This window comes from Onychostoma macrolepis, chromosome 11, assembly GCF_012432095.1.
Source record: "Onychostoma macrolepis isolate SWU-2019 chromosome 11, ASM1243209v1, whole genome shotgun sequence".
NCBI classification, from domain to species: Eukaryota; Metazoa; Chordata; class Actinopteri; order Cypriniformes; family Cyprinidae; genus Onychostoma; species Onychostoma macrolepis.
Genome location: NC_081165.1, coordinates 24,730,343 through 24,744,196, shown reverse-complemented (window position 1 = coordinate 24,744,196; position 13,854 = coordinate 24,730,343). Strand labels below are relative to the sequence as shown.

Here is a 13,854-nt window from a genome sequence, read left to right as displayed (position 1 = left end):
ATCCACAGTGTATGCAAGAGAGAAGCTTGAACATTCTTCAGACTTGCTGCTTTTGTTTTGCACAGAATACTAATTTCTGGGTGAAGTATCTCTTTAATGTTAAGAAATATACACTGCTCTTAATATCATCTAATTGCAGGTGAAGGACAATAGTTACCAAGCACATCAGGAGCTCCAAATGAAAGTGGAGAACTCAAAGCTCTACCAGAGCAGTCAATCCCTACACCTTCAGCTTGCCTACCACAGAAACCTACAGAAAGAGCTCAGTCAGGCAGAGCAAGCCATACAGTGGCTGGGAAACCTCGCTGCTCTAGCTGACCGCATGACTGTTCAAAACCTTGTCACCATCTCAAAGCGGGAGATCACTACATTCCTAAACAATGTTTTAAAAGTGAGGGACAATGTTTTAATTCTGATTTGAGAATTAAACGTAGTCTGGACTTTGATTTCTCTTTGATGATCTGACTTTTAAACTCTCTTTCAGAGAGAACGGGAGCAACAGGGTGGTCTCTTCCAGACAGAGATTATCCTTGGAGCAGATTGTCAGCTTACTGTTTTTCCTCCATTGCAGTTGTTTCAAGAGGTTTTACTTGGAGCGTTGTTATCAGTAGCAGATTCTGTCCTGCAGGTGAGAAAAGAATAGATTAATCGTGGTCTTGCTATAGTGCAAGAATTAGTCAAATTTTAGAGTTATTTATTTCTCATTCAAATGTTTTTCATACCATTATTATTATTCCATCTGTAACCTTTGTGTTATTAGTTTATTAGTACAAATCTCCTGCTACAAATAATTACTTTTCACTGCATTTGTGTATGTATTGAAAAGTATTCCCTTGGAAAAAAGAACCTTGTAAAGCTGAACTTTAAAGTGTTTGACCCACTTAAGTAGGATGTACATTAAGTACATTTTAATATGTAATTTCATAAATACGTCTTTGAAATATGGTTAAAGTGTACTATTATTTAAGGTAAACTAATAGTCAGAACTAATTTCTATTGAAACATGTATGTCATGTACTAATATTTTGAATTTCTTTCTTCAGTTGAACACAAAAGAAGATATTGACAAATGTTGGCAACAGTTGCTGGTAGCCATTGACTTGCATAGTATTTTTTTCCCTACTATGGAAGTCAATGGGAAACAATGTTTGGTTACCATGACAGATTAATGATGACAGAATATACATTTTTTTGGTGAATCCTTTTAAGTACTCTTAAGTGGACATGGATTTAATTGATATTATCTGCAAGTACAGTTTTTTAAAAAAAAACTACTTTTTAGATTTGAAGTACAGTACACTACAAGTGCTCATTCAAACAATTATTTTACACAAGGTTGTGCTAAACTGTTGATATGATCTACAGGTGCTTGACTCCTGCAGTTTGTCTTGTGACTCTAAAAGCTGTTTGTCCACCAGTTGTGTTGAAGACCTCACTGGAGGTAACCAGCAGAGCATGTACCATTAAATAAAAAGTAACAATCTTTTTCATATTAAGCAAACACAAAATGTAGCATAGCATTCTCAGATTTTATATTTTTTCTTTTCAAAATTTACAGCCAAAGGTTGTGAAGTAACAGGTCCTGGCAATGTTTCCTCACAAAAGGAGCATGATATGTCACCCAAAACCCTAGTGCCAGTCAAAATGAACTCTCTCAGAGTTCAGGGACAAAGAGTGCGAAGCCATTATCAGTCTCTGCCCCAGAGACTGCTGGAGTGGAACTTGAAAGTTCATGTCGGAACACAAGAGATTCAGAATGAGCAGGACAAGATTACACAGGTATTCTGACTTTTTTTTTTTCTATCTGTATGCATTAGATTCAAATAAACACCATGCCTAGAACAGTACGAATATGTCCGGTAGCATTACTATTTCACAAAACACTGTGGTTATGATGCCCTCGATTCTCTTGTGTAGGTCGCCATTACAGAGGTACACCAGTTGTGTGAGAGCCACTCTTGGTTGGCAGATGTTCATCTGTTCACCGGTCAGTGGAGTTCAGCCTCGCTAGAGACCTTGCGTGGATCTTCCCCCCTGAAATATGAGGAGCTGATCAAGAAACTTCATTCTTGGATGGACAGAGTTCACAGCTTGCTTCCATCCTTCACCACATCAAATAAGTTGTTCACTGTAGTGATGTCCAACATCCAAAAGGATATAGGTGTGTGTTTTTAAGTTTCTAAAATTGAAATTTAATTTAAAAAGAGACCAATTTAAGCTTCTACAGCATCACAGGCACATCAATTGCATGCTTTTAAAAGTCAATAATTTGCAGTCTACTGAAGTATATTTGAAATTTGTGATCTGTATTCTTCCCGTTTCTGTTCATTCATGAGAAAACGGCTACTTGAATGGCTGTCAATGAAGAAAGATGAATGGTGTAGTTATAGCAGCTACGTTAAGCAATCACAGGACTTGATGATTGAATATATGCTTACTTATATTTTAGTCAATACTGGAAACTAATAACATTAGTTCCATTTAATTAAAATGATCTATATATGTATCCAATGTCCTTGTGTTTATTAGTGTACATGGCTGCCCACTTTTTCAGAGACTTGTTTTTAGCATTCATTGTTAGGAAATAAAAACATAAATTCACAACAATCACATTTTTCTGAGAGAATTAGCTGCTCATCCAATAAAGGCATTGTGATTGCCACAATAATACAGTCTAAATGTACTAACAATAAATTATTGATTAAAAATATTATCAGACTGACTTATAGTTGTGACAGAAGCATATACCTCCTCTTAATGGTCTCAAAGCTCATGGTAGGTCAGTCACGTAGTTTGTATGTTATTGCTAAAAGATGATTTCTTAATGAAGAAAATAAATGAATTTTTGTATACAGAAATATTAGTCTCCTGTGCAGTTTAGAAATGGAGAGATCATGTCTGTACATCAAGTAAACAAATAAATGTTTAATGTCCTGTTTTTGTGTTAAGGCTCCATTTTAGGCACCATTGACAAGGATGTGCTGAAGCTACTCTGTGAAGATTCGCAGACACGCTCTGAAAACCTCATTTCTGAGCTGAAAAGAGCCGTGGAAGTCATGAAGTCTGAGCCAAATACCTTTCACCACTTCACAGTTTTTTCAGACATGGTATTGACTTTGACATACTGCTTTGTCAGTACTGGTCGATTACTGTGAACTACAGAGTAATTAATCAACATGATTATATGCAGGTAAAGCGCAGTGAGAGAATGTCAGGTGATATGCAGAAAAGGCTGGAAGACCTCCACTCTCTACAGGAGACCGTGAGAAGGAATTATACTCACATGGATCCAAACAACATTCTCTCATTGAAGCAGGTACATGTGAAAGTGTGGTCATTGGTTCTTTTATTGCAAATTCAGTTGAGTCTCAAAATCTGACAGCCAGTTATTTCTGCAGGTAGTTGACTTGTGGAATCAGTTTGTTCAGCTCCTGAAACCAGCTGCAGACATAGTTACCCAGAAGCTTCATTCTATGCTTGATACATTGGACAAGAACGTTTCTTCATTAGTGAACGAATTAGACAACTTGGTTGCACAAGCCGCTTCTGGACTCTATCTTGACCCTGACCAGAATCCCAAGGAAATGCTTGTCCAGCTGACAGCATTGTGTAGTGAATTCTATGTGATTGCTGATCAGCTGAATGATCAGAGCAGAGCCAGTGAAATTCTGAGAGGTAAGACATACGCCCAGGATCCTAAACACCTCCCTTCCAATGGTTTTAATGCAGTGGCTTCATGTCAGTGATTTAATATATTCTTTCAGGTCACCTACTGGATCTCACTTTTGTGACAGTAGCACAGCAGAATATGGAAGCAAGAAAAGGACTCTGGGAGCTGATGAGTGTGTTGTCCACACAAATCCAAGAGTGGAAGCTACTAACCTTCAAGAATGTATGTAATTATTAACACTGAACAGTTTTTGGATTTTGCATGTATTTATACAACTTTACAGTACTTTTGCATTCATATTTTTGCAGTTTGTGGTGGCTAAAGCCCAAGACAAGGTTAACGAATGGCTACAACAGGCAGAAGCATCTGCAAAAGTTATACCCTCTCATGATACTTTGCTGCATAAAACCCTACAGATTTTGCAGGGGTTCAACCAGCTACTCACTTTTTTAAGTAAGCTGAGCAGCCCCACACTGAAGCACAAGCACTGGAGAAGCATCTTAAAGGGTAAGATAAATGACATTACAAAAACATACATAAGTGTCAGGTTAGTTTTGGAACCTCTACTATCATATATGCTATCATTATATAATTGTTTCTGTAGGAATTGGCCTGCTTAATTACTCAGAATGGAAATTAACGCTGGCTGATCTCATGTCCAAAGAGCTACAAAAACATCAAAATAAAATCAATAAGGTTCTCATTTGTTTATACTATTAAACATGTAATGTGAATACCTAACATTAACTGTTTTTGGATCATTGTGAACTGTGGGTGTGGATGTGCATTGGCTTTCAGATCTATCTAGATGCCAAAGCTGAGGCAGACATGGAACAGACATTCAGAGCACTCCAGAGGGATTGGGAACGTGCAGAATTCCATCATAAAAGGTTTATTATTGCTGTCCAGAAACAGCAAGATGAAGTAAAAGAAAAAAAAAAAATTATTTCCTGTTCCTCACCTCAAAATGCACCAAAACATCACATTATTGATGGCAAAACCTACACGATCATTGGTGAGTTACATATATACTCTCATCTATACAACTGATCTCAACCATTGGTACAGATGGTATAATTGTCTTTAGTAAAAAGTCTTTTTTTCTCATTTCTCTGTGAAGGATTGGAGGCACTTTTGGCTCAGACTAAGGAAAGTGTTCTGACCTTTTCTCATATGCTGCGTTCTCCTCATGTTGCTGAGTTTCAGCAAGAGGTTGAACACTGGCTTCTGCATTTACAAGAGCTAGGTATATTCAACATAGTTCAACAAATTTATTTTTGGACAGTAGAAGGTGTTAAGAAATACAGATTTCTTGTTTTCTTTTTCCTTTATTTACAGATGAATTGCTTTATATATTTGAACGATATCAGCAAAAATGGATCTTTTTAAGCAGAACATTTAATGACACAGTGCACACTCAAAAGTCTGAGTTGGTATGTTTTTGATGGAATGCTTAGTTTGTTTACTGCAGTTTAAGTGAAGCAGTTTTCTCTGACTAATCAATTTCTCTATTGTAGCAAGAGAAGTTTCACCCGGTGGATAAGATGTTTCGTGATATCATTCAGATCACTGTTAATGACCCATATGTATCCAGTTTTGTTCGACTGGGTACAACAACAGAGGGCAGTGACAGTTTACAAGGACAGAGTCTACGTGCTGTCCTTATGAATGGACTTACAGCAATGGAGGAGATTTCTAAACACTTGCTCTACATCTTGGAGTCACCACGAAGCCAGCTGCCCAGACTCTACTTTCTCAGTGATGGAGAGGTGATGAAACTTCTCTCTTTACAGCTCCCAGCACCTTCCTCCCTTTTACCACTGGTGCAGAAATGCTTCAAGGGAGTGAAGCAACTTGATGTTCAAGTTGAAGGTGATGTTTGTTGTGCATATGATTTGACAGCTCTGAGTAATGAGCGAATGTGCGTACACGGTGTATATGGAGAATTTGGTGAACATGTTCCTTTCATCTGTCCTCTTGAGTCAAACCTCAGTCCCGTGGCTTGGCTTAGTCTTTTTGAGCAAAAGTTAAATCAAGCAGTGAAACAGGCATTTCTGAAATGCTTAGCTGTCCAGCAAAAATCAAACATCGAAATGCAACCCAGCACCCCAGACCTGATTGGGAATGGCAAGGAGAACAATTCAGAAGTAGCTCATGAACCTCCCTCACTTTTGTATCTAATATCTCAGTTTCCTTTACAATGCCTTTTGGTGGCAGAGGAGGTGTTGTGGTGTAGTATGATCCGGACATCATCACATTGTTCTACTACTGGCTTGTGGACGAGAATCAAGTCCCAAAATGCAGCAAAACTGCACTATCTGTGCCAGCTTTTAAAAGAACACTCAAATGAAGAACCACCCCAAATCTTGACAGCTCTGCGTGCCTTGGTTATTCTTACCATGAAACACTCTGGCCAAACAGATGGGCTTGCTGAAGTAAAAGGAGACTTGGAGTCCTCTTTTGAATGGCATAAGCTTATGAAATATTACCTTATCCCCAATGATAATGGACCTTCTTCTGATTTACTTCCTTCTCAACAGAATCAGACTGTCTGTGTTGATATTCTGTGCACACAATTGCCATATGGCTATGAATACATTGGACCTGATAACTGGACGATGGTGACTACTCCTTCAACTGAACAAGCTTACATGGGCATAATTCTTGCCTTATCAAGCTTCAAGTGTGCTTTCATTAGTGGACCCCACATGTCAGGCAAGCAGCATGCCGCTGTGCAGTTGGGTTATGCATTGGGACGACAAGTGGTCATCTTGAAGTGTTGTTCAAGCACTGGTTCTTCAGTCGTTTCCCAAATGATTCTAGGTGCTCTTCAAACTGGGGCTTGGCTTGTGCTTGATTCAGTGGATTTGTTGGAACAAGGGACATTGTCTGAGTTGGGACAACATTTGACTGAAATTCATCAACATTTAGCAGCAGTTCAAAGACAAGAACAAGCGGAGGCACATGAGTTGACATCCTCATTTGGGAAGTGTAGCAGTGGAGAATTCATCAAAAACGATAACAGGACAATGAATGAGGTGCTATGTCACATTGCTGGGAAAAATATTTGGGCCAAGCTAAGCTATGGATGCGTCACAATCTCAGATAACGGCTACTCAACCGAGATACCAGAAAATCTTAGAATTGCAATGAGGCCTGTTGCATTTATGCAGCCACACTATAGAATCATTGCAGAGGTGATGCTGATGTCATTCGGATTCTCTGAAGCAGCTACCATAAGTCGCCGCCTGGTCTCTCTCTTTAGCCTTGCTAAGGATTCATATTGCCTCCCTGATTTTGTCAGTGGTCATCAGACCTCATGGCTTGTCCTTCTCAGAAATGTGATTGCTCTTTCTGTAGCACATTTACATCTCTCTTGTCATTTGAAAGAAACTGATAAAGATACATTTTCTTGTCAGAATGAGACAGGATCTGCTTGTACAAGACTTGAAACAATCCCAGCGAAGGTCGAAGAACATTATTCATCACATTTAAAGTTTATCAATAAGTCTAATGCGACTGCAGACTTAGAAGAGCAAGCAGCAATTAAAGGAGTTCTGTCAGTCATGCAGTATACTGTCTCGGATCCAAAGAGAGCATCACAGTTTTGTAAAATATGTGAGGAAATCTTTCCGAAAGCGAGGTACTTTTCAAGTCCACAACTGTTCATTGATGAAGGGGAAAAAAAGATTGTTAGATCTTTAGTCATAGATGAATTGCAGCAACAGGGACTTTATGCAGACATGCAAATACCTCACAACGTGTTGATCTTGCATCAAGCTTTGAAGCTCTCCAATGTTGTGGTGCTTGTTGGACCAGCAGGTAGCGGAAAAACAACTTTGTACGAAGCCCTTGCAAGTGCACTTCAGAAACTGTCCAGGACTCGGGAGATTGATTCTAAAGGGGATTTTAAAGACATTTATCATTATTTCCCTAAGCCATGTTGGACTTCTGTGAGCACAGAAGTTATATTTCCTAATACCTTGTCCCACAAACAGTTTTTTGGCGGATATTTTGGTCAGGACAACTCCTGGATTGATGGAGCTTTCACCAGAGCATTAAGACACTCAGAACAGCCTCTGCCCATTGCTCCTTCCAAGAGCGAGGAAACTGTTCAAAAACAGCAAGAAAAATGGATTGTTCTGGATGGAGATCCACTTGGCAGACCTGGTTGGTTGGACTCTTTGACTACTCTTTGTGATCTTGAACATCCCCATCTCTACCTTTCATCAGGAGAGAAAATTGAGCCATCAAGACTGAAAATACTAGCTGAGATCACAAACCTTGGTAATTCAACCCCCTCTGTAGTGACACACTGCAGTCTGGTATATGTTTCTGGAGAGAATCTGTGGAGATCTGTGTGGAAGAGTGAAATGAATGTGCTGTCGACTGAGCATAATGTAGACCAGATTACTCTGGAAATGTGGAGTCACCTTTCTGAAGACCTTTTCCCTGACACACTAGTATTTCTCAAAAACAAAGCACTTTCTTCAGTGATGGCTAGTGATCGATGTGAAGGCAGACGATCATCTAGGATTACAGATGGTTTGCAGGAAATAATGTCCTTCATTAAGATTCTTCACACCCTTTTGGAGCATTCTGGGAAGGGAGAAGGCTTGAAAAACACATCAAGGAAAACTGAAACAACAAGTAAGTTATACAAATAACTTTTCATCAATTATACAAATCTATGCATTTATGGATGTTGCTTCAGCTTTGGGTACTTTTATATCCTGGGGTTAGATCTTTTTAAAATGAACAGATTTCAGGCAGAGGAACTGCTTTTTTGACCTGTTGAAAAGTTTTATTTACCTGATTCAAACTATTTTTGTTAACAGTTCATAGAAATGTAGCTTACATTCTCTCTTCACTAGATGCACAAGTTTTCCAGCCACCCTGCACTGATGCCACAGCTTCCTCTGCTCAATGGGGGTTACAAGCAAGAAACATCTTTATTGTAGCTTATGTTTGGGGGTTTGGAGGACATTTGCACCCTAGGTATATATGTAACTCATAAGTGAATATACTAAATCCTAGATGTTGCTATGATGTTTGTGAAAGAATATGCCTGTTCTCATTGTAGACACTGGCCACATTTTGATCTTTTTGTACGGGAGGCCCTGTATATGAGCCATTGTAAAGTGGAGACTCCACCAGAAGGCACCGTATTTGAGCATTTCTTTGAATTCAGTGAGGAAATGAGAGAGACAACCAATTTCATCAACTGCAGCATGCGTAAGAGTCCACAGCTCTTCTTCACATCTGTGCCTCAGGTTTGCCTTTTATTTCATAGAGTGCATATTAACATCAGAAATATGTTTTCCTCATTCAGCAGATGAATAAATTGTACTGTACTTCTTGCCCCGATACAGTATGAAAAACATGCATATCTCCTGGATATGCTCCTGGATGTTCATGAGCCAGTCCTTATTGTGGGAGAGTCTGGCTCTGGCAAAACAATGCTGTGCAAGTCTGTAATGTCAAATGCAAGACCACACATGCATTTAGCAGCAAGTCTAGGCCTTCACCCTTCTGAACTGTGCAAGGTACTCAAGAGAGTTAGATACCAGAGGACTCAAGTGAGGAGCATAGAGGTCTTAAAGCAGCCAAACATTCTTTTGTTCATTGATGACCTTCATGAAGCACCATTTGGTGAGTCTTTAAAAGAGGATTGAGTAAACGGCTTGGAGGGTCTCTTTTAAAAAAAACAAAATCTCCGTCATGGACCTTTCATTCACCATAACTGATAATTTTTTACAGGGTTAATTACTGTATAAAGTTATTTCAGGAGATCAAGTTCTAAAACAAATATGAATGTTTTAATGTAAACTAATTATCGTAATTTTCTGTTGTGATGCCATTGACAAAATTTCTAAAACATTTTTTATCAAATATTTTCAGTAATTTTGTTGACAATATTAACAATTAAGGTGCAGTATGTAATATTGACAGCTAGAGGTTGAAATGGGTACTGTAGTCCAAATTCAAAATAGTGGAGAGAGCCGTTTCTCCCACTCCCTCCTACTCAGACTCGACACTCACACAGGTTTGCTAGATTGAGGACACGCAACAAACCTTGCAGTGTAAGATGATGAGTTGATTTACTGTGTTTTAATGTTCCTCTGCTCATAGAGCATTGTGCAGTATGCAATATTGACAGCTATCGGTTGAAATGGGTACTGCAAAAACCCATGCAGGCCTGCCCCCCGGAACACACATTTCAGAGTAGAATTACTGGCTATACCATTATTTTTCAGAGAAACCGCTATATTAACGTAAAATGTTTCCTTAATATCTACAAACATATTATGTTATTTTTTGGCTTTAGAAGAGTCAAATTACATACAGCACCTTTAAGCACTTGTAATTTTGTTTAGTATTAAAGTAACAGCTGAAGTCTCTTTATCTTCTATTTTGCAGATGTTGATGAAAAAACATCAGTGACTCTAGAGACACTGCGTCAGTGTATTTCTAGAGGTGAACAGCTGATATCAGACAGCTCTCATTTCAAGCTGTTTCAGTCAAGAGATGTTAATTATCTAGGCTCTTACAGTGCTCCTAATGCAGTCAACAGCAATCAGATCTCTCCACGTCTCTCTCGACTCTTCACCGTCTTGGCTCTCCCAAGCATGACTTCTGAAATCCTGTTTTCTATCCATTCCACGAAATTGCAAGCATGGCTGAAAGAAATACAACCCATACAGAGGGTTGCAGATATAACAAACTGCATCCTAACCTCGACTCTTGACATGTATTTTGCTGTGCGTGAATGTTTTACTTCTGCCCTACACAGTCCAATCTTCATCTTTTCTTTGCATGATGTTCACAAAGTGTTTCAAGGGATGTACCTCTGGAGGCCAAGGCTTAATGTCCAGCAAGCTCTTCATAGGAGTCTGGGTTGTAGGAGTTTCTCTTCATCTGTTCTTGGTCATCCAGCTCATGACCTCAATATCACCTGCCTGTGGATGCATGAGTGTTTGCACACTTTTGGTGATAGGCTAGCTTCAGAGGAGGCATGCCGAAAACTTATCTCAATTATAGCTGAAGTTTCTGAGAAGAATTTTGGCACTAGGTTATCAAATGAATCCCAAACATCTACAGAAGGTATATCAAGCCCTTCAGATCAACCATCAAGAGCAGATAATGTAAACCAACACTTGGGTTCAACCCCTTCCCAATTAGAAAACAATGTGATCCCCGTGCTTGGAATGACAGAAGTTCAGACAGAGAGGGAAGAGAGCTATGCAGTAGAGAACGACTCCAGGTTGTATAACCCAGGAAGTGATGTAGATGGATTCTCATATAGTAAAGATGATGGAAATGTGAAGAGTGAACCAGGAACATCAGAGTGTATATCTGAATCTGCTACTGAATTCTCAAGTTGTTCATTTCAAAAGCCGTTTTCTCATTTTGGTGAAAACAAACATGACTACATTAATCAAAAACCAGCATCACACGAAAAGTTGACCACACAACATATACTTTTATCGACAACCACAGCAAAAACGTTCATTCAGCTTCTACAGGAAGCAGCTTCTTCTGTCAAGAACATGGTCTTCAGTCCAGAATTTTGTAAACCATTGAACAACATTCTTCAGCATCATAATTTTGAACACAACTGTGTGTATCAAGAAAGAGACATAGATATTTTAGTAGACCAACTATTTAATACTCTTAAATGCAGAGAGGAAAATAAAGAGAAGTCTGATGACGCTTACTATAATCCTACATGGGTTGTGCATCACCATAACGTACATCAACTTGTGCACATCATCCGTGCATTTCTCATTCCTGGTGGACACGGGGCTCTGTTAGGAGCAGCAAAGAAAACGGGCAGAAAGTCCATTGTACGCCTAGCAGCTACTCTGTTGGGATGCCAACTAATTGAGGTTCATCCTGGAAATGAAGCCAAGTTGTGGGAAATGATGAAAGGGGTTTGTAGCCGAATTGGGGTGGGTGGACATTTGGTTCTACTGGTTCACGAAGATACTAGCCAGGCTCTTAAGGATGAGTTGCTGGTAATGATGGCAAATGGAAGCTTCCCTATACTGTATTCAGATGAGGAACTGAAGAATTTGACGAAGGATACCAAAGCTCTTGAAATGTAGAGTATAACTTTCCATTTATTTTCACTTGAGTTACTGATTTTTTTTTTTTTTTCAATTGAATGTTTAATTATGTTTATTCATTTGTGCTCATCATTTTGTATCTGATTGTAGAAATCTTTTTGCATTTTTACTCTTAGATTTCTTGTAATTTTGCAGCAGATCAAAAATAGGGATGCACTGATTATAAAATTCAGGCACTGAAAAATGAATAATTATTTTCATGTTATGGTAGAATGAAAAATGGAGATTTGCTGAATATTAATAAAGTATTATTAATTTTTTTTTAAATAAATTAAATTAGTGTTAGGCAAAGGTAAAAATAAGAGAATTGAGCATGCACAGTTAAATATTCAATATCAACCCACAGTGTTAAATTAAAAATAATCTAATATCAGCAGACAACCTATATAGTACTGATATTGTGCATCCATTTTTGTGCAGGTATTTCAAAAACATCCAAAAAAATATTCATGTATTCCTTCTTTATCCTCTCCTCTGGGATAATTCTGAAAGGCAAACGGTAAAATCTTCAGTTTTGGATATGCATATCACTAAGGCTTTGAGTCTCTGCTGTTGTGTAGAAGTGTACCAACCTTGGACCTCTGAAGCTTTAGCTGAAAGTGCCTTATATCATTTAAAAGCCAATCAGCAGATACCCGAGACAAATAGAACAGGTGAATCTATTGATTATAATCCTAATTCTACTCCTAATTGATCTGTTTCATGTTTTGAAAGTGTTTGTGTCTCTGTGTTGTTGCATTTCCAGTTGCCAAGGATAGCTTAATAGCTAGTATTTCTGAGGCGATGGCAAGAATACATTTATCGGCTACAAAATATGCTTTCACATTGCTTCATTTTCAACCGTTTGGCCCTCGGGCCTACGTAGAGCTGATGGTCCAGTTCTTCTTCCTCTGCCACCACCTCTTTGAGCAAAGCAGAGTTCAGAATAACCGGTGAGGGGACTTCTAATACCACTAATGTATTTAAACATACACTACTGTTTTGGAGTCCATTTTTTTTCATCAAGAATGTAAAAATATACCACCGTTTCCACAAAAATAATAAGCAGCACAACTGTTTTCATCACATTTCATCATGTTTCTTGAGCAGCAAATCGTCATATTAAAATGATTTCTAAGGATCATGTGACACTAAACACTGAAAATTCAGGGAAATTACATCACAGGGGAAAAAAAAATTAAAATAGAACATTTTAATTTTCATAATTGTAATATTAATATTTCATAATCTTGTAAATAATACTGGATTTTTATTTTTTATTAAATAAATGCAGCCTTGGTGTGCATAAAAGACTTCTTTCAAAAATATTAACACGGTTGTGTATGAAATGTTCAAAACATTTTTTTTAACATACCAGGTTGGCAACGGTTCTAGCACATGTGAAGGACGTGACCAACACAGCTGCAAGGCACACTCAGAAAGTTCTGAGCTTTAGGGCCAAATGTGAGGAAAAACAGAAGGTACGTCTCAGAAGCAATGGTTAATAGAGCAGCAATAGGATGTGATGAAAATGAGTGATTTTACTTTGCTCAGGCACTGAAAGGAAATGGAGCAAAGGTTGGATCTTTGTGTCAATAGCTCAGATCCAAAATTCAAAATCAATTTTTTTCTTACTATTGCGTGCATTGATGTATCTGCTGTAGTGTCTGGACCAGCTGCAGGAATCGGTGGATGTGGCATACAAAATTTGGGAACAAACCCACCACCAAAGTTTACTGGAAGAAGAATGGCTTTCCAATCTAGAGGATCACTCACACCGAGTTCAGCAACAAGTTGAAGAGGGCTCCAAACAGGTCTGGTTTGACTAGTATGATCACACATTGGACACTGAAGTGGGATTTTCATCGTTGCTGGTTTTGTGCAGGTAAGTCCGCTGCACCGAGCAGCTGTGCAGGCTTTGAGCCAGTCTGATTTGGATGAGATGCGGCACTACAGGATGCCACCTGATGGAGTTGTCATGGTCATGGATCTTATATGCATGTTATTCAACCATCCATGTGGGTGGGAGAGTAGCAAACAACTTTTGATGCAATCCAGCTTCTTTCAGGTAAAAAA

General features: G+C 38.6%; 1 protein-coding gene across 6 annotated transcripts in view; it reads left to right on the top strand.

The window, feature by feature from the left end:
- Window positions 1-13,854, top strand: part of LOC131549147 (dynein heavy chain domain-containing protein 1) — a 35,129-nt gene that overhangs the window by 3,659 nt on the left and 17,616 nt on the right. For 5 of the 6 annotated variants that reach the window (XM_058790999.1, XM_058790997.1, XM_058790996.1 and 2 more), the window contains exons 7-30: window positions 140-391; window positions 485-628; window positions 1,366-1,441; window positions 1,559-1,779; window positions 1,918-2,161; window positions 2,950-3,107; window positions 3,191-3,316; window positions 3,399-3,675; window positions 3,765-3,892; window positions 3,979-4,177; window positions 4,275-4,366; window positions 4,469-4,685; window positions 4,791-4,916; window positions 5,009-5,103; window positions 5,188-8,320; window positions 8,545-8,668; window positions 8,754-8,943; window positions 9,043-9,322; window positions 10,091-11,774; window positions 12,220-12,452; window positions 12,545-12,731; window positions 13,157-13,259; window positions 13,443-13,592; window positions 13,664-13,846. In XM_058790999.1, coding sequence (XP_058646982.1) covers window positions 140-391; window positions 485-628; window positions 1,366-1,441; window positions 1,559-1,779; window positions 1,918-2,161; window positions 2,950-3,107; window positions 3,191-3,316; window positions 3,399-3,675; window positions 3,765-3,892; window positions 3,979-4,177; window positions 4,275-4,366; window positions 4,469-4,685; window positions 4,791-4,916; window positions 5,009-5,103; window positions 5,188-8,320; window positions 8,545-8,668; window positions 8,754-8,943; window positions 9,043-9,322; window positions 10,091-11,774; window positions 12,220-12,452; window positions 12,545-12,731; window positions 13,157-13,259; window positions 13,443-13,592; window positions 13,664-13,846 — 8,622 coding nt within the window. The remainder of the gene's footprint in view (window positions 1-139; window positions 392-484; window positions 629-1,365; window positions 1,442-1,558; window positions 1,780-1,917; window positions 2,162-2,949; window positions 3,108-3,190; window positions 3,317-3,398; window positions 3,676-3,764; window positions 3,893-3,978; window positions 4,178-4,274; window positions 4,367-4,468; window positions 4,686-4,790; window positions 4,917-5,008; window positions 5,104-5,187; window positions 8,321-8,544; window positions 8,669-8,753; window positions 8,944-9,042; window positions 9,323-10,090; window positions 11,775-12,219; window positions 12,453-12,544; window positions 12,732-13,156; window positions 13,260-13,442; window positions 13,593-13,663; window positions 13,847-13,854) is intronic. The other variant, XM_058790998.1, reaches the window with a different exon arrangement.